We start from the raw sequence: 22,064 nt of genomic DNA, 5'->3' as shown, positions 1-22,064 counted from the left end.
ATGCTATCAGATGTTAGAAAAATAGTGAAATTTAAAGACACTGGACACTATTGGTAGTTGTTAAAGACCAGTCTTCTCATTTGCTGTATCTCAACATAAGCACAAAATAACAAACCTGTGAAAATTTGAACTCAATTGGTCATCTAAGTTGCGAGAAAATAATAGAAGAAAAAACAAAGTCAAATTCAAATATTTTAGTGAAAAATTACTTCTTTCTCAAAAACTATGTTAAGAAGGAGCCGTTTCTTTATGTACTAACAACAGCTCTCCATTGCTCGTTACCAAGTCATTATTTTGAGTTAATTACCAATAGTGTCCACTGCCTTGAAGGCTGTTCATATCTAGGAACCTGTGAAGGAAGAGATTTTCTGGCGATATGCTAAATTGTAGTCATGATGTTCTTCATTCACTAGTCTTATTTCAGTTGTGTTTTTATTTGTTGCCCCCAGACATCACAATTGTCAAATGATGCATTGTTTTTTTGCAGCAGATTGTAAAATATTGTCCAAAACTGCAGCATAATACACTGATGTTCCTTCAGATTGGAATGGTTTTTCAAAATGAATGGGCCATTTACCAGTTTTAATTTAAATAGTCTGGAATAATGACTTGATTGGCAGGTATAATGCATTCAAATAGAAGCAATCTTTTGTAACTCAACACGTCCTACTTGTACCAGCAAATCTAACTCACAAACGACTTTATCAAAACTGGACGAATCCCAATATATTATTCAATATATATTTTTTTGAAATTTCAATTTTACTGTCATTTTATGACAGAAGGGTCCAATTTCATAAAGCAGAAAATCCTGCTTAGCAATTTTGTTTTGCCAAGCAAAAAAATCAGGGGAGCACTGTCCAGTCATCACAACATAATAAATTTCATGTAATTTTTGCTGGTGCTTTGTAAGTTTTGGTGCTTACATGCTTTATGAATTTGGGCCCATGTCTTTCCTTCAAATCTTATCCAAAATATAGTTCCAATTGTTTAAGTATACAATTACTGTTTTATCAATATGATAAAAGCACATTGACAAAACCATAATGAACAAAAATAGATATCCTAAGTTATACCTATAACATTTATATATACATACATACACAATGCACCAAAAGCGATAAATTATGAAGAATTAAAGGATAATATATTCCATAAATATTCACAAGTTTAAAAGAAACACAATGTACTGAGTGGAACAACACAATAATGTAGCTAAAGACCGTTATCACAGTGGTGTCATATTGCATGTCTCCCATTCAAACCAGTGGCACCAAAGCGAGGCTGGAAGGGAAAACAGTCGGGTCCCTTACTGGCAAAAACGTAATAATGATAATAATAATACTATTGTTATATCGATAAAAATAAGCATTCTGTTATGTGATAAGTAAATCTAAAAAGATGTTCAAGGCGGCAGAGGAATTAAAGCAGACAATGATAACATTTATCAAGGGTGAACTTAACACTGGAGCCCCTCTTTATTTGAAAAGGCACACAGGGAGCTAGTCTGGTGCAATGATACTTCTACCACAGGGAGCTAGTCTGGTGCAATGATACTTCTAACACAGGGAGCTAGTCTGGTGCAATGATACTTCTAAAGGTGTTGTCAGTATGACGTGACTTCTACATTTTATTGGTTGCAACAAGAGACAATACGACAATGACGGCAACAATTTAGGTCTACACTTGTCCAACACATGAAGATAAATATATTTATTGATAACAAAAATAGTTTGTTGGCAATACAATCTGAGGTCACTATAGAAAATCCTATAGATCTACATTGTCATTTGAATCTAATTAATGGGAAGAATTCACATTAGTGAATACCGTCATTTCAAGTAATAAAACACAAGGGAAACTGACTGGGGGGTAAACTTCAAAATTTACGATAAACTTTGGTGTGATCCCTGGCTTAATTTCCGCTAAATGTGCTGGCTCTCAGTGCTGACACATTTAATTGAAGGTTGCAGATTCAAGTCCCCGCTGTGGTAAATTTATCTCTGTTCAAGCCAAAACTAAATAAAATTTACTAAGTGAATTTCCATCTCAACATATGTTTAAAATAACAAACCTGTGAAAACTTTAGCTTAACTGGTCGTGGAAGTTGCAAGATAATAATGAAAGAAAAAACACCCTTGTCACACGAAGTTGTGTGCTTTTTTAGATGGTTGATTTTGAGACCTCAAATTCGAAATCTGAGGTCTCGAAGTCAAATTCGTGGAAAATTACTTCTTTCTTGAAAACTACGCCACTTCAGAGGGAGCCGTTTCTCACAATGTTTTATACTATCAACCTCTCCCCATTACTCGTCACCAAGTAAGGTTTTATGCTTACAATTGTTTTGAGTAATTACCATTAGTGTCCACTGCCTTTAAAGTAGTTCACCAGAACATATACAGATTTGGTTGATTTTCCAGGAACTTTCTGCAGAACCAGGAAGAGAGTTTGCAGCTCTGTAAATGCCAGGAATTTGTTATTTTTAATGCAAGTACAAAGTGTTAAAGTGAGGTCATTGATTATGATAACAATATGGGGGATTATTGCAAGAATAGATTTTCTCCAGGTGACTGAATAATGCTTTGTATTAACCATGTATGAAGGACAACAAAATATTAAATTGTTCATAATCCCAATTGTCATCACATATTTATAGACCAACATACATTGTACACCCACCTCTCTCCTTCACCAAAATTTGCTTTTGGATTATGACATCTGCTCAACATTTATGAAGGTTATGAGTTCAATTCCAGGTAAAAAAAATTCCCCCAAAGTTTTCTATGAACATGGACTCCTTGGTTCAGGTTCACAAAGATGCTTATAAGCAGAAAATATTGCTAAAGTTCTCTGCTAAGCATGAGCGGGCTACCAGTCACGATTGGTACATATGACATGACATATTGGCTGGTGATCGTTCATAATAGTAAGCAAAGTTGTAATAATTGGACCCCAGTAACCACAGCACCTATATGCATGTATGCGTCCTTAAAGGTTCAATTACCAGCGAGACTTGCATGGTCTACAATAGTCATGGTGCAAGACGTTTCTCTCTTCCCTGTCACGCACACCGCGGCCAATTCACCAACAGCGCCTGAACCGACTCACCTGACTTTTAGTCCACTCACTGCCCCGGGGGCGGTGAGTGGACTAATAATAAGTCAGGTGAGTTGGTGCGGGCGCTGTCGGTGAATTGGCCGCGGTGTGCGTGAAAGGGGAACAAGAAACGTCTTGCACCAAGACTAGGTCTACAATGGTGTCTGGTGAAGTTTGCAGGGACACTTCAATCATCAATTGAACATCACCACAAGTCTCGGCTTCTAGATGATGCCTCCATACTTTATTAATATATTCTCTGCCTTGTAATAGCCTTGTTTATTGGTTACAATTCTTTATACACTATTGTTATGGATTTGTACTGTTTTCATGAAGTATGGAAATAAATGTGAGTTTGGTATGAAAACACAAATATTAGAGGTATAGAGGTTTTTAGTCAAAAAGGCTAGAAGACTTCCTTCTTCTGTGACGGCAACTTTGCCTCTTTCAATATTGCCTCTTTCAAGATAATCTTAAGATTTGAAGACGGACCAATAGACCTTTATTGTGCTACCCCCATCTTGGTCATGTTCCTTGTATCGAATAATAATAATGAATGCTAATTATCATTATGCAAATAAGAACCAGACATTTTTGTTTTTCCAGCCTCGGTTTGGTTACATTGTTATCAATGGGGGAAAAATGAAGATGGCTGCACCATGATAAAGGTATATTGAATTATCTCAACATCAGGAGCAACTCCTGAATAAAACAAGACAAATTACACGCTTGCCCCTTTTATATTGACATTTATATTTTAAGGTGGATATAAGCTTACCCAAGATACATATTATAATTGAATTCAAATCTACCACGGATTACACAGAAAGGCTTAAACCTCTGGGTACACAAAATATGATCTCTTCCACATCGCCATGGGAACATCACCACATCCGTCATCATGTTTCCTTCTTGCTCTCCTCGGCAACCGTTGCCGTGGAGACGGGAACGTTGTCCAATGGGATCTGCTCCGGCGAGCCAACCACCGTGTAGGCTTTTTGAGTGTCTGCCAGGCTGGTGAAGAACATGGAATGGTCGGCCATCAGACCTTGGGATTTGCTGGTGATGCAGCAAGCACGACACCACATGTAGGCATTCTGGGCTTTCTCCACAGCTGTATCATCAAAAACAGTAGTGGGTTAAAGTCAGGTTTTTTAATTCAATAAAAGCAGAAATTGAGAAGGAAAGGAGAAGTTAAAAAAAATCAATTCACCAATATTTTGCGGGGAAACATAATAGTTCCAATGTTCCTCATGCTTCGTGTTAATCAAAGCTAATGAAAGTTGTTCAAGAAATTTTTTTTTTTTGATTCTTTAGTCTTTTCTCTCATTTTTTTAAGGAAGGACATATCGCTCTGGATTTCCAGTGATATCAAAAAAAGGCAACCACCTTTTGAAATGAAATTGTTACACGTTAATTTTATTCTGTACATCTACAATCAAGGTATACTTTGCAATTAAAATATCAATCACGTTCGCTGAATATTCAATGATGTCCACAAATAATCTGTGCTAAAGGCTTACCCATCCTTGCTCCCCCATCGACACACATTTTATCTCTTAATAACGCCAACCCCACTCCCAGTTTCTAATAGGGCATAGGCTGAGAAAAAAAGAAGTTGACCGGGATTTTAGTGATGTTTTTTTTTCAAACAAACAAATGACACTCAAAATGTTCAGTTAAGCATAACAAATTATATTTAACAAGCACTCTGTCCTGCTTAGCAGAAAAAAAAGAATGAAAGAAATTGATCATTCCTAAGAAGGGTTAGGTCTGTTTCAAAGGTACTCATTTTGCAAGGAGTCTACTGAATACTTGACAAAACAAATGTAATGTACAGTAAGCGTTTTAGCTGTGGACTAAAATTAATGCCCTGCCCTTGGACAGCTACAAACATGAGTGATTTCAGTAAAACAGGCAAAACTTCTCTTGTAAGGATCAATTTGATTCATTCTTTTTTAAAGATTAAACAGGAAAGAATGCTTGTTTAATATGTGTTTCACTGGGGTTTTGAGTGTCAGTTGTTGTTTTGATTTTAAATCATATATCTCGGTCGTCACTTCATTTGACTCGCCCTGTACAAGCAACTTTTAGCGCTAGTGGGATGCCAGCCTCAGAGGAGTCTAACCTAAGCTAACAAACAACCAGCCTGGCATGGCTACATCTGAGACGTGATGCAATCACCCACTTCAAACATCTAAGAAGATTAATACGGTCTGCTCTCTATAAGTCTCCTCGGAGGCCATTTGCTCATCTGTCTTATGTTTGCTTCCTTTTAGACCCATACTACCCCCTGCGTCTCAACCACTCTAGCGTGGCTTTCCGGCGGGGGAACATTAAGAGTCTTTCCAGCCATGAACCAGTTGGGATGTGTATCAGCTACATACTGGGATGTGATAGGCTGTTGAAAAAAACACCTGAACTATGAGCACAAAGGGTGAAAGCTTGCGAGCGCCAAAGCTGTATGTAGCCTGCTTCCATGCAGATATCTTGGTTTTGAAAACCCTACTCTGCAAACGGGTTGTTCCATATGGTTTCATCTTCATTTTTTTATTAATTTGAATAGTTATTGAATAGTTTCATAGTTATATAAAAAAAATTAAAATCGCATCCCTGTACATATGCGCACTGCAAGGTTAGTCAATCTTGTCAGAGTGTCAAACTCACAAAATGTCAAACACGTATCTTAACAAAACAAAACAACTCAACTGTGTTTGTTTTTTGACAAAGGTGTCACTCTTCCCACAAAAACAAAATCATCAATCGCATTAATACTTCAGTACTGTATAGAATTGAAAGGCATTTTATGACACTCAAAGTCAACATTTGAATACAGTGACTGTGTTATTATTCAAAGTACGTAGTGTTTGCGATGACACATTGTACAATCTCTTTGTGAGTAGTGTCGGTTCTGTGATGAGCAGAGCTGGTTTATATACTGCTCGACGTTTCGATTAGTGTGCTCTGACTGTCTTCAATTGAAAAAACACAAGACCACCGGACTTTTCCAGTCATGAGTTTAACTGGCCAGGCCTATAAGGTTACTGGCCTGAGGCATGTGGTCCAATAGAGAATTTGAGTCCTGTTTAGTCTCATTGTAGATCATGGCTGTATGAAGCCAAGAAAAAATTGAGACAGGCCTAGTTATTATTGTTGTAGGCCTTCCAATGTTTTTAATCAGCTTTTAATGTATTTCAATATTTCGTTGTTTTAATTGAGTACCAGTATTTGTAATAATTATGTAAAGTATATTGAACTTATTCGTTGATTAAATGAGCTATTAACAAATTAAATACTATACCAAAATTCATCACTGCAATTACCTACCATTCTGAAAGTTTGTATATACTCAGCACCTTGAGTACGTTGTTTGGTAGATACGTGCGCTGTATAAGACTTTGATACTATTATTAGTAATATGTATTTCTCCAGGAAGTTTTTTAGTGTTAAATCTTGATGGGATAGTGCCTTATAACTTTTAATTGTTATGTTATGAGTGCTCACTGAAACATCAAACTGGAACGCTGTATGTGGGCAGATTGGAGGTTAAAAACTTACCTGTTCTAACTGGGTCATATAAGTCATTGTCTGTACCAACAAAAATCACATATTTGGTGTTTGGTTTTAAGATTATAATTTAGAGTTAAGTTTTCACCTTATTTTAATTTTTTGAATACACATGTGTGTACACCCTGTGTAAATGGAACCCCTTTGCTTAATCCTATATATTGTTTTAAAGTGCATCCCTCTGACTACACTTAAAGGCAGTGGACACTATTTGTAATTACTCAAAATCATTGTTAGCATAAAAACTTACTTGGTAACGAGTAATGAGAGACTGTTGGTAGTATAAAAGATTGTGAGAAACAGCTCCCTCTGAAGTAACATAGTTTTTGAGAAAAAAGTGTTTTGATTTTGAGGTCCTGAAATCAAGCATCTGAAAGCACACAACTTCGTGTGGCAAGGCTATTTTTTTTTCCATTATTGTCTTGCAACTTTCAATGACCAACTGAGTTCAAATTTTCACGGGTTTGTTATTTCATGCATATGTTGAGATACACCAAGTGAGAAGACTGGTCTTTGACAATTACCAAAGGTGTCCAGGGGTCGATTTCACAAAGAGTTAGGACTCGTCTTATCTCACTTGTCCTAACTTGGGATTAGTCTTAAAGTCTGCATGCTACAGTGCAGGGTTGGGACTCGTCCTAAGTTCTTAGATTCATCTTAAGTTAGGAAGAGCTTTGTGAAATCGACGGCAGTGTCTTTAAGTTTTGCATAGAGTCTTTTCTGTATATGTTAAATATCATACCTATTATCACTATACTTGTTAACGTTCATGTTAGTCCAATGTGTTTTTGGTTTGTCTGAGCTTGCCTACCACAAGCTGTGGCCTTTCTGGTTGTGCCCCCATTTTCAATACAAGTCACATTTGTTGGTACGCAGTTTGCAATCACATTTTGATGTAAATGAACCATTGATAAACAATTGGGTTATTTTCACAGTAAGAAACAAAAAGAAGTAAAATGTAAACAGTAACAACGATGACTTAGACTTAGACTCGCAGGCCTAAGTGATCTTCACTGTATATGTATATGTGTGACAATAAAACAGTTGAATTAAATTGTATTGAATTGAATAGAGCAAGCTAGTTGAAACGTTGAGACCAATTAAGGACCCACTCTGCGGTACTGAAGTTAATAACGATCTTGAAAGCTAAAGAAGTAGTTCTACCTGCCGCCCAGGTATTATGGTCAAAAACAGGAAACTTCTTTTCAGAACTGAGAATTCTCCCAAAAATCTGAAAATGTACTTTGCGGTAGTAGAATACATGGCAAGACAGTTCTCTAAAGTCTTTAAAAGAACAAATTTAACCTGGCAAGTAGACACATACATGGTGTTACTGCAAACCAAATAGCAACAAGGATCTTACCTGGAAGTGTCTTGGGAAAATAGCCGAAGAGAAACAGCACGATGAGAACAATGATGCCGATGACACTAACTATCTCACAGAATATAAGGAAGATGTAAGGCTGTATAGGGAAGAAAACCTGCACAAGAAAATCAAACAACTTATAAGTGTTTATCATCATGGTAAACTTAAGTTTATAAAAATAAATTAAGTAAATAGTTTGCGGTTTTTTTCCCAAAACACTCACAAGTTTAGGTACAATTTTCATTTTTTGTTTAAATTGTATTTGAGTTTGAATACAATAGGAGACTTTCCAACGCTAGGCGGCAGCAGACATACCGGGTAAATTTCCATTGTTTACGTAGTTCTGAACATGCGCACAATTCTGAGAACAATGGATTTACCCGGTAAGTCTGCTGCCCTCTGTCGTCCCAGAAAGTCTCCCATTGACAAACTTTGTGACCCGAAGGTCAAACTACAAAATCATTGCAATAGTCTTAAAAATAGATAATGACATGTACATTTTTTAAATTGCAAAAATAAATAATACAAAAGATATACAAAAGATACAGATTGCACCCTCTCCTATAAAACAAACAAAAAATAACCACATTCACCAAAAGAAACACTGTAATAAAAAAAGGAAAATTGCATTTTAAGCTGATAATCCCCCCCCCCCCTCAAAAAAAAAAAAAAAATAAAATAATTAATTAAAAAATAATTAAAAATACCAATAACATGTAGGCCTACAGTTTTCATTATTTGTATCACAACAAAGTGAAAGGTGGGGATCCCAGTTTAAAACTTCAAAAATAAACTGAAAATGCAACACACCTTGGCAATACAAGTACAAAATGTTAAAAACTGAAACACTCCATCTTGCATTAGACTGGCTTCCAAAAACAAAAAAATATTTATATGTTTTGATAATAGAATTATTGAATCAATATTGGATTAAATATAAATTTGGGTCCATTCCATCTGTTTGAAATAACAGCATACACCAATATTGCCTAGCCATGTTTGCTCAGGTGCCCCCCCCCCCATCAGAACTGGGTCATAAATATTAGTTCATGTGGGACATTGGACAGCTTCATCAAGCTCCCTCAAGGAAACACCTGCATTCTGCAAATTGGTTTGGAAAGAAAATACAGCCGCTAAAAGAGAACCAATAATGAATCCGAGTCTGCTCCAGAAGTTGACGATGTCAGTTTGAATTTGACTTCACGAAAAGGTTGGGTTTTTTTTTCTTCTCATTAATAGGGGAGGAGGTATACCCTTATTCCTGTGATAATAATGGTTAATAAGGCTTTTCTACATGCCAGCTCAGCCAATAAATTCAGAAGTGTTAATTCAAGATAAATTCAAGATGCGAAACTTAAATGTGACGGGTTCTATGTAAATGAGTCGCCAGTCGCCAGAGCTGTTGGGTGTTGGGAGGGTGAACAAAATTAAAAATGAGGTTTTTTTTGTGACTTATGTGGTTTCCTGATACAAAGGGTCAATATTTTAATATTTCCCTTTTTTGTCAACAAAGATGATAACAGTCGGGGTTTATTTCAGACCATTTTTTACTTGTGTACTTTGTTTCCTTTACACTATCTGATGTTTTTATATTAATAAACATTTTCAGGTTATAGTTTTTCTTGTTCAAAAGGTTTTAACTTGATTACAAAAAAATGACACAAGTATGTAAGATGTCAAAATGTAGCTTGTGGTATGCTCTTTTCAGCCAAGTAAAAAAAAGGTTATTGACCCCTGTGACTCTATTTCACAGGTCCCATCACCGTTCGTAGAGCATTTTAATTATTTGGGTTACACATTAACTTTCAGAAGCTTACAGAGCAACTGAGTCACGATTACAGTTCTTTGCCTTTGGTAGGCAGGGCTACAAAGTTGGGCCACATTGACAACACATTGATAAGATGTTGACAAAACATTGATAATATATAGATTGTACATTTATGATATTTTGTGGCATACTAATAAGATATTGATAGCACATAAAAAGATACCAATAGCACAGTAATAATATATTTGATAGCACATTAATCAGATATTGATAGCACATTGATAAGATATTGATATCACAAGTGTGGGTTCGAACCCCGGTTGTGACACTTGTGTCCTAATTGAGCAAAATACTTTACTATAATTGCTTCTCTTCACCAAGGGGTATAAATGGGTACCTGCGAGGGTAGAGGTTGATATTGTGAATGACAAAGCTTTCGGAGCGCCACGGCAGCTTGGGGCTGTATACTCCCTATTGGGAGCTGAGAAAGATTAAAGGGATGTTTATTGACCCAATGACCAGGGGACTAATGTAAAGCGCATTGATACGGTTTATTGTGAAATGCGCTATATAAAAATTTGTTATTATTATTATTATATGGATAGCACAGAAGTAGTACATTGATAGCACAAAAATAAGAAATTGATAGCACAGAAATAACATTTTGATAGCACATAAATCAGATATTGAAAAGATATTGATAGCACATTGAATTGATAGCACAGAAATAGTATGTTGGTAGCACAAAAATAGTAAATGAATAGCACAGAAACAAGATATTGATAGCACAGAAGCAATATATTGATAGCACATTTATCAGATATTTGATAATATATACTGACAACGCATTTCATAAACTACTGACAATGCCTTAATTAAGAGAGCTGCAAGGCTTATCAGAAATGTTCAACTCACCCTTCCTACTAAGACAGGAAATGCCATCTCCCCAGTGGCTGCTCCAATCACCACACAGCTAGTTACAAATCCTGGTCAAGATAAAAACATGCAGTTTAAAGGCACTAAACACTACTGGTAAATGCTCAAAATAATTGTTAGTAAAAAAGAGCATTGGAACACCGTGTTAAAAGTATATAACATTGTGAGAAACGGCTCACTCTAAAGTAACGTAGTTTTTGAGAGATATAGAGTTATATATAAGAACTAGAGGGCGCAAGGGTGATGCTTCTTGCACAAAGACGACGGTACCGCAAGGAGACACGCGCGCGCCATTATGTACGCGCATTGAATATGAAACACACGTTGGAGTTTGTGTTTATTGAACGCTACGCGATGCTGTTTTGTTCAACTTACAAAATGGCCACACAAGCACACGCTGTGGGATGCCAGTTTTGTCAACTTAGAACATGGCCGCCTGCCCGCGTATAAAGGCCAGTGCGCCCTCTAGTTCATATATATAACTCTATGGTAATTCCTCACTCAAATATTAAAAGACTTCGGGCAACTTTGATGACCAATTGAGTCAAAATTTTCACAGATTTGTTATTTTATTGGCATGTTGGGATAAACCAAGTGAGAATACTGGTATTTGGCAATATTACCAACTGTGTCCAGTGCCTTTAAAGGCAGTGGACACTATTGGTAATTACTCAAAATAATTATTAGCATAAAACCTTTCTTGGTGCTGAGTAATGGGGAGAGGTTGATGGTATAAAACATCGTGAGAAACGACTCCCTCTGAAGTGCCATAGTTTTCGAGAAAGAAGTAATTTTCCACGAATTTGAGTTAGAGACCTCATATTTAGAGCTTGAGGTCTCGAAATCAACCATCTAAACGCACACAACTTCGTGTGACAAGGGTGTTTTTTTCTTTCATTATTATCTCGCAAGTTTGATGACCACTTGAGCTCAAATTTGTACAGGTTTGTTATTTTATGCATATGTTGAGATACACCAACTGTGAAGGCTAGTCTTTGACAATTACCAACTGTGTCCAGTGCCTTTAAACAAAGTCATTCAAACAATCATACATCAGAACAAAACAAGCATTTCAGGGATACGTCTTTACAAAATCAAGAAGCTCAAGGGATCTTCAATTCCCTGCAAAGGGCAAGGCCATGTAAACTACAGCCTGGGCGATTTTTAATGGAAGAATTAACCGTGGAATATATTTTTTAAAAGGGTACCAGGGTAGCGACCACTGCCAAAGTGGCAGCAGTAGCGCTTAAAGTTCAAGGTTTTTCTGTATAGGTCAAGAATATTCAGATAGCTATTCAATGCATCATTGGCAACCAAGAGTAGTGACTCTTTCACGTTATTTTCAAAGTTTGTAACACAAAAAGAACCATTTCGCATAGTTTACCATCACTCTCACAGTGACAAAAAAGCAGAATAAAAACTTAAGAATAGTCTTTGTGAGGTGACAAAGTCATACCATATGTTTGTGCCATCCGTAAACTATATAAGCTAGAGTACATTTATGTAATACAAACCACATGGCTGAACTAACATAAATACAGTAAAAACAACTTAGTAAGAAAAACTTCCCAATCTTTTGTTTATGTTTTGCCCCAGCAGATAGGTTGAGATTACAGTTTGGCTCAGTAGTTTCTTCCCTGCCTTTTAAGTCATGTTGAGTTATGATGGACACAATACTATGACACTATTAGGTTGAGTCATTTTTATTGATTTACACCCAAACCAAACAGTGCACTCCAAAAGTGTCCACCATTCCTGAATTTCAAAGTCTCTCTCTGATTACATGGGTTTCCCCATTTGGGGGTTTCCCTCAAACATCCAAAACTGATCTCCCTCATTACAGTTATCTTCAGGCTTACAGGTCCCTGCCCTAGTCACTCTTGAGAGTCCCATGGTATAATTACTGGAAAGATATAACAGCTGCAACAACCAAATCACCAAATGTGATGCAATTATTGTTTGTTTTAATCCTCACCAGTATCTGTCAAAGTGAAACAAATAATGGTCACGCAGCACCCACACAATTAAAGGCAGTGATGGACACTATTGGTAATTACTCAAAATAATTATTACCATAAAACCTTTCTTGGTGACGAGTAATGGGGAGAGGTTGATGGCATAAATCGTTGTGAGAAACGGCTCCCTCTGAAGTGCCATAGTTTTCGAAAAAAAGTAATTTTCCACGAATTTGATTTCAAGACCTCAGATGTGGAAATTGAGGTCCCGGTATCAACCATCTAAACGCACACAACTTCGTGTGACATGGGTGTTTTCTTCTTTCATTATTATATCGCAACTTTGATGACCGATTGAGCTCAAATTTTCACAGGTTAGTTATTTTATGCATATGTTGAGATACACCAAATGTGAAGGCTAGTCTTTGACAATTACCAATAGTGTCCAATGGCTTTAAGGCAATAAAGCAAACATGGCAAGTATTAACTTTGCAGCCAACACAGATGTTATTAAATATCTATTGATATCTCTCTGCTAATATTGACACTGTCTACCTACAGCTGCATTTGTCATTTTGTCTACATATCCTTTCAGCGATAATATTTCCAAACAGAAAAAAAAACTTTGTGGTTTTAGGATGCCTCATTCTGTTATTTGGTGTTTCAAGAGAAACATTCCAGACAGGTCTTGTGCTTTAGCTTTTACAACTAGAAACTGCGCGTTTAATTTGCCCCCCCCCCCCCCAGAAAGTTTTATTAGTCCAAATTTTAAACATGATTGTCAGAACTTTATCTTTCTGGTGTACTTATGGTAGCAATCACAACCACTTTATTTATTAAAATGAAGCTACACACACTCACTCCAAAATATATATATATATATATATATTTAAATTTGCTTCCTGTGACGTTTATGGGAAAAGTTGGTTGCTCATTTCACATTTGAATTGCTTACCCTCAACAAAATTGCTGCCCACATGAACTAACAAGCCTGAATAAGTAACACTTGAACCCAAAAAAGCTGTTGGAAAATGAGCTACCCCTGCTTAAAAATAGGGTTAAAGGCAGTGGACACTATTGGTAATTACTCAAAATAATTATTAGCATAAAACCTTACTTGGTGACAAGTAATGGGGAGAGGTTGATGGTATAAAACATTGTGAGAAACAGCTCCCTCTGAAGTGCCATAGTTTTGGAGAAAGAAGTAATTTTCCACGAATTTGATTTCGAGACCTCAAGTTTAGAACTTGAGGTCTCGAAATCGACCATCTAAACGCACACAACTTCATGTGACAAGGGTGTTTTCTTCTTTCATTATTATCTCGCAACTTTGATGACCGATTGAGCTCAAATTTTCACAGGTTTATTATTTTATGCATATGTTGAGATACACTAACTGTGAAGGCTAGTCTTTGACAATTACCAATAGTGGCCACTGTCTTTAAGCCAGACAACTCTGGGGTTCGCATTTATACAGAGTGCTAAATTTTTAAGGAGAATTGTGTGGAGAAAAGTGTGGAGTTTTTCATGGGCATTACATGTCCAGGGAATTGGTTCAGTCGTGTGACGAGGGTTTAGGAGATGGACACTACAGTATTTAGTTTCTTTCAAATCACTGAATAAATAACGCAAGAGTTCTACCTGACATGTGAATGTACTGTTCAGCAAGAGCGATGACTGTGGGGTAGACACTGCTCAAGGATAGACCGAAGATGCTGGACGCGATGTAGACGACTACATAGTTATCACGCATACACAAGAGGAGAGTCAGAGCACCGAAACACCCAAGCTGCAAAGAATCAGATATCAACATGTTGATTTATATACTTCAGACAAACTGCTTTTATACTTTTGTACATTGAATGTGACCTACCTACCCTACATTTTGACGACATCTCCCAAGTGATATTTTGGTTTTTAGACCAATTACATTACATAATCGAAGTCTTGTATAGCGCCGGTATCCGCCAATGTAGGCGCTTGCTCAAAAAATCTGCACCCTAGTCAGCTTAGCTCCAGGTGCACTGCTCGCGATATCTTATTATAGGTTACCAATAGGGGGGGGGGGGGGGGTGCTGCGCACCACTATCAACCAATCATAAAAGGTCAATCATTGACCTCAGCAAAGGCGCTGTTTGAGCTTGCGAAGTCTTCTGCAAGATGTCTACGTGAAAACTAAACATTTTCCCAAAATACTTTTTAGAATTGTTGTTTCTGAAATCAGAATCAAGACTAAAACAAAACAATACCGAAATAAATGTTTATTGAATTGAAAACCTCTTTGCAGAATTTTGAGCTTTTCATAGCCATTATGTATTTATGATAAATACTGAGAAGTTTGGTTGGGCAAGAGTGGGTCTCAAATATTCCTACAAAATCTTGTGTCTCCTTCCTGAAAAAGTTATAATGACGGCTTTCTAAAGGAAAGTGGTGTCCCATAATAAAACAAAAACAGCAAGCCCAATAATTATGCCATTCAGTAACGGAAACTTGTCTGACTTTTAAGACTTTAAAGTGTTTGTGAACAAAGGAAACAGAATCTCCACCTGTGACCTCCTGATTATAACGAGACGGCGCGCAAACAATTGCAAAATTATTTGGTGGTCCTGTGAAAGACTGCTAAAATACTCCCACGCCCAGACTTACATAAAAATGGACTCCATCACAACAACCCTCAATGGGATAAATCATGCGGAATACATCATTGAACAAAAATCCTTCACAAGTACGCCAACGCAAAAAAACAGAAGCACAGTTTTTGACCGAAGTACGCAAATAAAAACCTCTCCATAATTCATGGAGTTACAAGGATCTGAAGACGAGGAAAACGAAGAGAAACAGATCTTGAGTGAACTTATCAGATTTAAACATGAAGGTTTGAGATGGCTGATTGTGATTAAGGCGTAAGATTTTGCCTTGGGCAGAGATTACTGGATACGTTACATGACATTGCAATAGTCCACGTCGAGTCAGATACGGATGGGAAAATAAAAACCCTCCTCCTATAATAGTTCACAAATAAAAGTCAAGAAATTGGAACTTAAAAGAAATGCTTGGATGAGACCCATTGGATTATGTTAAACTCAAGTATAAAGTCATCTTTCGATAGATAAGCGAGGATTTGTCTTCTCAAAGAATTAAACCTTCACTGATCCACAGGTCTTGTAGCTGAGAACTTGAAAAAACACATGTTTTACAATATATTTTCTTTCCGTTTTATAAAGTATTATAATTTTTGCTATATAAATTCGACCCTTCCTTTGGTCCTAATAGGATTTGCAACTTGACATAAAGAGAGGTTTGCGAAGTCACCACGAACATCAATCTGTAAGTGAGCTGTGGTGGTTCTTGGAAGAACCTGTGTTTGAACAACATGTTTAGATCAGTATACTCTTCTCATCTTCAAACAATACTTGCTCTACTCTCTTAAAGTAAAAGAGTGAAAAACACCACTCTTTACTTTTCGAGCTGTCCGTTATAATTATGGCTCTTCAAAAAGAGTGGTGGTTATTTCACTCTTTTAAGAGGGGTTTCAACCCAGGACAGAGTGAAAAATCACTCAAAAAGATGCAAACTTCAAGGTAAAAGAGTGGAAGACTACTCGAAAAAGAGTTGTCTTTTTCACTCTTTTACATTAAGAGAGTATGAAAGAAGGTGGGTAAGAGTAACAACTCCCTTGAAAGACATGGTATTTTGACTGGTAACCTTATTTTTTCTTTTGCTTCAGAAGCTCTACGAAATTGGGAGGGTAAGGAATGACAAGTCCTTGTAAGAGGTTTTCATCAAAGGTGAGATGACAGTGCATTGTACTATTCAAGTGAATGTATTGTAACAGCTGCTAATGCAAATAGTCCCCTTTCTTCCCCCACTCACCAGATTACACATAAGCATAGCTCCTGGGCTAAGCTTAGTCGATACAGGGATGGACACTAGCCTGCCCAGGGCAAAGCTCCCCCAGTAGACAGACGTGATATACGCACTGTCCGTAGCCGATAGCTCAATGGCTTGATTCTTCATGGCGTAGGCAAAGATGAAACCTCCATAAGCTGCCTGCAAAGAGTCAAATTAAGTCGGTCATGTCACTAAAGTCAAGCATAACATTCAGCCTCCATTAACCAGACACTTTTAAAATAACTTTGTGGTGCCATAAGAATTTCCTTCTTTTTATTGGTGAACCTTTTAACACCATACAATACAAAAACGTTTTATATACCACCATTTCATCAAGATAACAACGGTTTGTGATGATAAAAAAAATATGGAAATTATATGATACAAATTAAAATCATAAACAACAAAAACGTTATTATTTTGTGCAAAAATAGCCTCGGCCCTAAATAAAAATTGTTACCCTTGTCATTAACCATGACCCCTAGGTTAAGCCTACATATAACCCATAACTTTCTCACTTCCTTCACACGCAAAACCTGTTGACTGCTGCCGCATCATTGCATTTCTAAAGATTATAAATGTTTTGTATGAACAGATTTTCATGTTCCCTCCGGCATTTTGAAGGTACTTGTTATGCACCGGTTAACATGACACTGGTGGTATCAAACCAATTTTATATCATTGTAAAACCAGTTCAAAAGAAATCTACAGAACAAAATGATGATGACCCGCTCAAAAAGTATAAACACTATTATCACTCAATAAATGCTTGACAGGAAGATGGCAATCATTAAGGGCCCAATTTCAAATACTGCTGAAAAATCCCTGCTTATAGCAATAATGAGCAGAATACCAGTCACAAATTCTAAATGTAACATTCGGCAACCTAATTTTGGTAAGCACAATTTTTTTGTACTTTTTGTTTATGGGCCCAGAACAAGCAGATACTCAAATGCATAAGTCCCCAATGTTCCATTTGTCTACCTAATGATCAGCAATCAATTTAATATTTTCTATCATTATTTGTATCACCTCCGTTGCTCTCCCTCATCTTGTTCAGATTGTTTGTCTTTGATAGTTGTTTTTAAATCAAATATCTTCAATTGTACCTAACATTGCCTGTTTACATTGTATATTTTTTATATATCAATCATGATCTTGTTGCATGTAACAAAGCAATTTTCATTCCTTTTTATGAATGAATGAGTTTCCTACAAAACTAACATATCCTGTAAGTTGGAAATTAAGTTAAGTACCGCCCTTTGAAGCTCAAAATCCGTTTCAGTGAAATATTAATTTGTTTAACGGATGTTGATGACTGCCTGGGGGTGTAAGCCAACGGCCAAACAGTATAGATGATAATTAAATCACACTATAATTTGTTTTTTACCCATACACCGATGTGTGCTTAAAAGCACTATACTCAGTACTTTCCTGAGTACGCTAGTGAGAGAAAAACCCCCAGCAAATCACTCTGGTGGGATTCGAACCCACAACCTTAAGTGGTGACATCTGCTCAATCAATGCAAAGGTCATGGGTTAAAAAAAGTATAAAAAAAACAAAAAAAAAACAAAGGCAAATCACTATGGTGGGGTTTCGAACCAACAACCTTACGACATCTGCTCTAGCATTGCAAAGGTCATGGGTTAAAAACCAACAAAGGCAAATGCAATCTGGTGGGATTCGACCCCACCACTTTTAGTGGTAAGACCTCTGCTCTAGCAATGCAAAGGTCATGGGTTCAAGTGGTTCGCCTATGATTTTTCTTACAGAGCTTGGGAAAGTACAGTGTAAGGGTAAACAAAAAAATTATATTTGTTTATCCAGATACATAAATTAACATCTATTAAATGACATTCCATGTTCATACCTGAAGTCCATCATAAAGGAAGAGGAGTAATGAGGAGAGGAATGTGACGGAGATGACTTTAGAATGAGTGGATGCGCAGCATAGACTCGCCCTGGTAGTCCCTCCTTCTTTGGCTTTAGTCCCAACCTCATCTGCTTCTGCATGACATAGACATGACAACAAATTAGCAATGCTTTGTCATACAATTGTTCATTACATTTCATGTATTAATGATTACACAATACTGTAAGAAGTAAAACCTGCAGACTTTGAAGCATGCTTTTGGAAATTTCCAGAGATTACGCAGCTTGAAAATTTATGTTTTTATGGTAAAAAGGTCAACACGTTGAAAGCGGATCTGTTCTGTTTTATTTAAAAACAACTAAAATACTGCTTTACTAGTGTCTTCCATCCAATGCAATCTGATGAATTCTAATAACCTTTGGTTGGGCTTCAAGAGTTGTTCAAGACACTCCAGTAAGAGGTGTGCAGTGCGATCAGCTGCACGAGGATCCTCAGCATCATCATCTGAATGGTCTAATGTTATTCACTCCTGCTGTCGTTGTTCACCATCGACCCTCTTCAGCTACTTTCACATCGGCGGCTCACAGCCCCATCAAATGGCCGTTTGAACCTCTTTGGATTTCAAGCATTGAGCGTGAAAACGCCTCCATTACTGCTTTTGTTACCATGGCGGCATAATTGAAATCTGGCATGGGTACTGTACAAGTGCCCTTTATTCATCGCTGTTCAACGGTGTGTTTAATTACTACAAATGATGCAATGCGAAACCTCTTAATCTGAGGAATGTGTTTACTAATAAGAATCTTTTTGGGGGTATTTGAGTGAATTTAATAAATCATAATTTGGTTTTCTAGAAGACTTATCACAAAGTTTAGGGATGATTTAAACTCGATCCTTCGCCATTGACTGATAACTATTGGAAAACAATAATAATAGCTGGCTAATTTTTGATGTTTCATACAAAATAAAAGCAGGCTACACTTAACAGATGCTCATTAAACTTGCATAGTGGATGAAGAATTTTTATTTCACCCTTACAGGCTAAACTTCTTCCGAACATGACTGGCTCTGGCAAAACCAGATTTAGCTTACCAACCAGACGAGCAAGTTGTGTGTACCACTTGTAGCTGCATGGTGTCCTGCTTATTTTTGCTTAGCAGAAATTTCGTTAAGAAATATTTAAGCAGCTCTATCAAATGGGGCCCTGAAAGTAAGTTGTTCCCTTGGGAATTTCTTTGTTTTGTTACCAAGTTTATAGATTTTGCCACCCTGGGTGTCATATCGGCCCATCCATTTAATCAAATGAGTCCCCACTCCCTTTACAATGTTGCTTGACTCTACAGTTATCATAACAAGACAATATTGTCCAGTTCTCCCACAAGTTATCATGTGCTTCAAACGTGGCGTTCAGCTTTCTTCAAGACAACAACGCCAGAGCTACAAAAAAACACCAAAGTCATGCCGCACCGTGAGAGAATGAAGAAATCTCATCCCCAATTCCCGTAGAACATGATCATGCCTGTATAGCGCTTGTCGAAATTGAAAACCAGGGAGTCAATATTGCCCCAACATCTCAGCTCAAGTTGTCAAAGTGATCTGTTCCCCCATTATGCGCAGGCAGCGCCAACGGGACGACCCGGAGTAAACCTTACCTCTATCTAGATCCTCGTACATGGACCTGTCCAGGTTTGCCATGCTGGGATCACGGCCCAGTAGCGGATCCAGACACTTCCGTCTCATCAAGAGTAAAAATACCATCATAATTATCGGAATCTGAAAAGAAGAAAAAATTAATAAAAAAGATTTTCGAAAATTTGTTTACTTATAACGTGCAACATAGGTCTTATAACTAAAATTTCCAATATTTGTCTGAAGTTTTTCTGTTTGTTTGTTTATTTTGTTTGTCTGAGGTCTAAGTTTTTTCCTGTTTTTAGTTGTTTTGGACATCAGGTTTTGGAGGGAGCTTTCTGAAAAAAATACAAGGAATAATATGCTGAGAAAAAATCATGCATGCATTCATACATGTTAATTGTCACGTTGCCCAAACATTTTTTGTTGATAAACAACGACCCCTGCTGGCATGGTCAGCCGAAAGTTAGTAAAAAATTTACAACTGTTTACTAACATTCGACTGAGCCGAGCTGCACGGCCTTAAATTCATGCTAACAGATGATAAGACCAAATTCAAAATTTTTTGCAAATTTTCAATTGAATAATAAAGACACCTCCCATGTTAGGCTGCTTTGTTTCCAACAAGTTCAACACTATTTTTGAATATTAATTTGTTTGTGTGATATTGGTAGAAAATGTAGCCTTCTGCTTTTCTTTTTTGGCTTTCCATAATTTTCCCCCATCAGTTGGCAAAAACTTGCGATAGAAAGGTCTATTGTAGGTTTTTACCATAGAGTTATGTATAAGAACTTGAGGGCGCACTGGAATATGTACATGCCCCAGCATGCGCGCAGGCGGCCATTTTTTAAGTTGGACAAACAGGCATTGCTTAGCGTGTGTTTGTGCGGCCATTTTGTAAGTTGACAATACAGGATTGCGTCAGCGTTCAATAAACACAAACTCCAACGTCTACTTCCTATCCGACGCGCGTGCAGAATGGCGCGCGTGTTTTCTCGCGGTCCCATCGCGTTTGTGCAAGAAGCATCACCATCAGTGCCCCCTCGAGTTCTTATATTTAACTCTATGGTTTTTACCTGAATGGCAGCCATGATCCAGAATGCAAATCTGACTCTGGTGTTATCCTGGGCCTCTTCCAGGGTCGCAATGGACACCGAGGGGAGTTCAGTAGCGTCTAGGGACCGAGCCTGGATGGGCACAACCGGATCGTTAGTCGTTGTGGTGTTGTCAATGAATGGAGAACAGTCTTCGTTAAGTAGAAAAGGCTCGGCTACAATAGGACTGATGAAAGCTCCGAAGCCGTAGCAGAAATGGAGTGCCTGTGAGAAGAGAAAGATAGATTCATAAACATTGTCATGAAACTGGTTCATCCCCAGGGGAAATCATGCAGCTGGCTATTCATTGTTCTATCCCGATCTGAATTCAAGTTCTGAGAAATTTAAGTGAATGTAACCATATTGGTTTCACCCTGTAATAAGTATCTGGAGAATTAAATGCATGGCATAGAACATCATTATGTTGTAATTATCACTATCAGGAACTGGTGTCCTGTTTTTCTCTGCAATATTTTCTGTTGAGGCAGGGCAAATAAAATGGGACCAGGTCAGAAATTCTGAGAAATAAAAGTAATCTCCGGATGTTATCATAATGGTTTCACCCTAATTAAAGGGAAGGTCAAAGATCAGTGTTCTCACTTGGTGTATCCCATCATAAAGCATAACATAACAAACCGGTGAAAATTTGGGCTCAATCGGTCATCGAAGTTGCGAGAAAATGATAAAAGAAAAAACAGCCTTGTTGGACGAATTTGTGTGCTTTCAGATAGGAATAAAATACTTCTAGCTAGAAGTCTTTTATTATTTTAGTGAGAAATCACCTCTTTCTCAAAAACTACGTTACTTCCGAGGGAGTCGTTTCCCACAATGTTTTATACTATCAACAGCTCTCCAATGCTTGTTACCAAGTAAATTTTTAAGTAAATA

The 22,064-nt window shown here is 37.3% G+C and overlaps 1 protein-coding gene across 1 annotated transcript in view; it reads right to left on the bottom strand.

Annotated features, from left to right (window-relative positions):
- Positions 1–3,694: 3,694 nt before the first annotated feature.
- LOC117305204 (major facilitator superfamily domain-containing protein 4A-like) overlaps positions 3,695–22,064 on the bottom strand; it is a 59,005-nt gene continuing 40,635 nt past the window's right edge. The window contains exons 3-10 of the mRNA XM_033790024.1: positions 21,159–21,401; positions 20,106–20,226; positions 18,451–18,587; positions 16,562–16,738; positions 14,330–14,477; positions 10,713–10,783; positions 8,027–8,144; positions 3,695–4,210 (exon numbers count right to left, since the gene is read on the bottom strand). Of these exons, the coding sequence (XP_033645915.1) occupies positions 3,996–4,210; positions 8,027–8,144; positions 10,713–10,783; positions 14,330–14,477; positions 16,562–16,738; positions 18,451–18,587; positions 20,106–20,226; positions 21,159–21,401 (1,230 nt within the window). The 3' untranslated portion in view covers positions 3,695–3,995. The remainder of the gene's footprint in view (positions 4,211–8,026; positions 8,145–10,712; positions 10,784–14,329; positions 14,478–16,561; positions 16,739–18,450; positions 18,588–20,105; positions 20,227–21,158; positions 21,402–22,064) is intronic.

Source organism: Asterias rubens, chromosome 2 (genome assembly GCF_902459465.1).
Source record: "Asterias rubens chromosome 2, eAstRub1.3, whole genome shotgun sequence".
NCBI classification, from domain to species: domain Eukaryota; kingdom Metazoa; phylum Echinodermata; class Asteroidea; order Forcipulatida; family Asteriidae; genus Asterias; species Asterias rubens.
The sequence above is the reverse complement of the archived record's forward strand: the minus strand, read 5'-3'. Positions and strand labels throughout refer to the sequence as shown.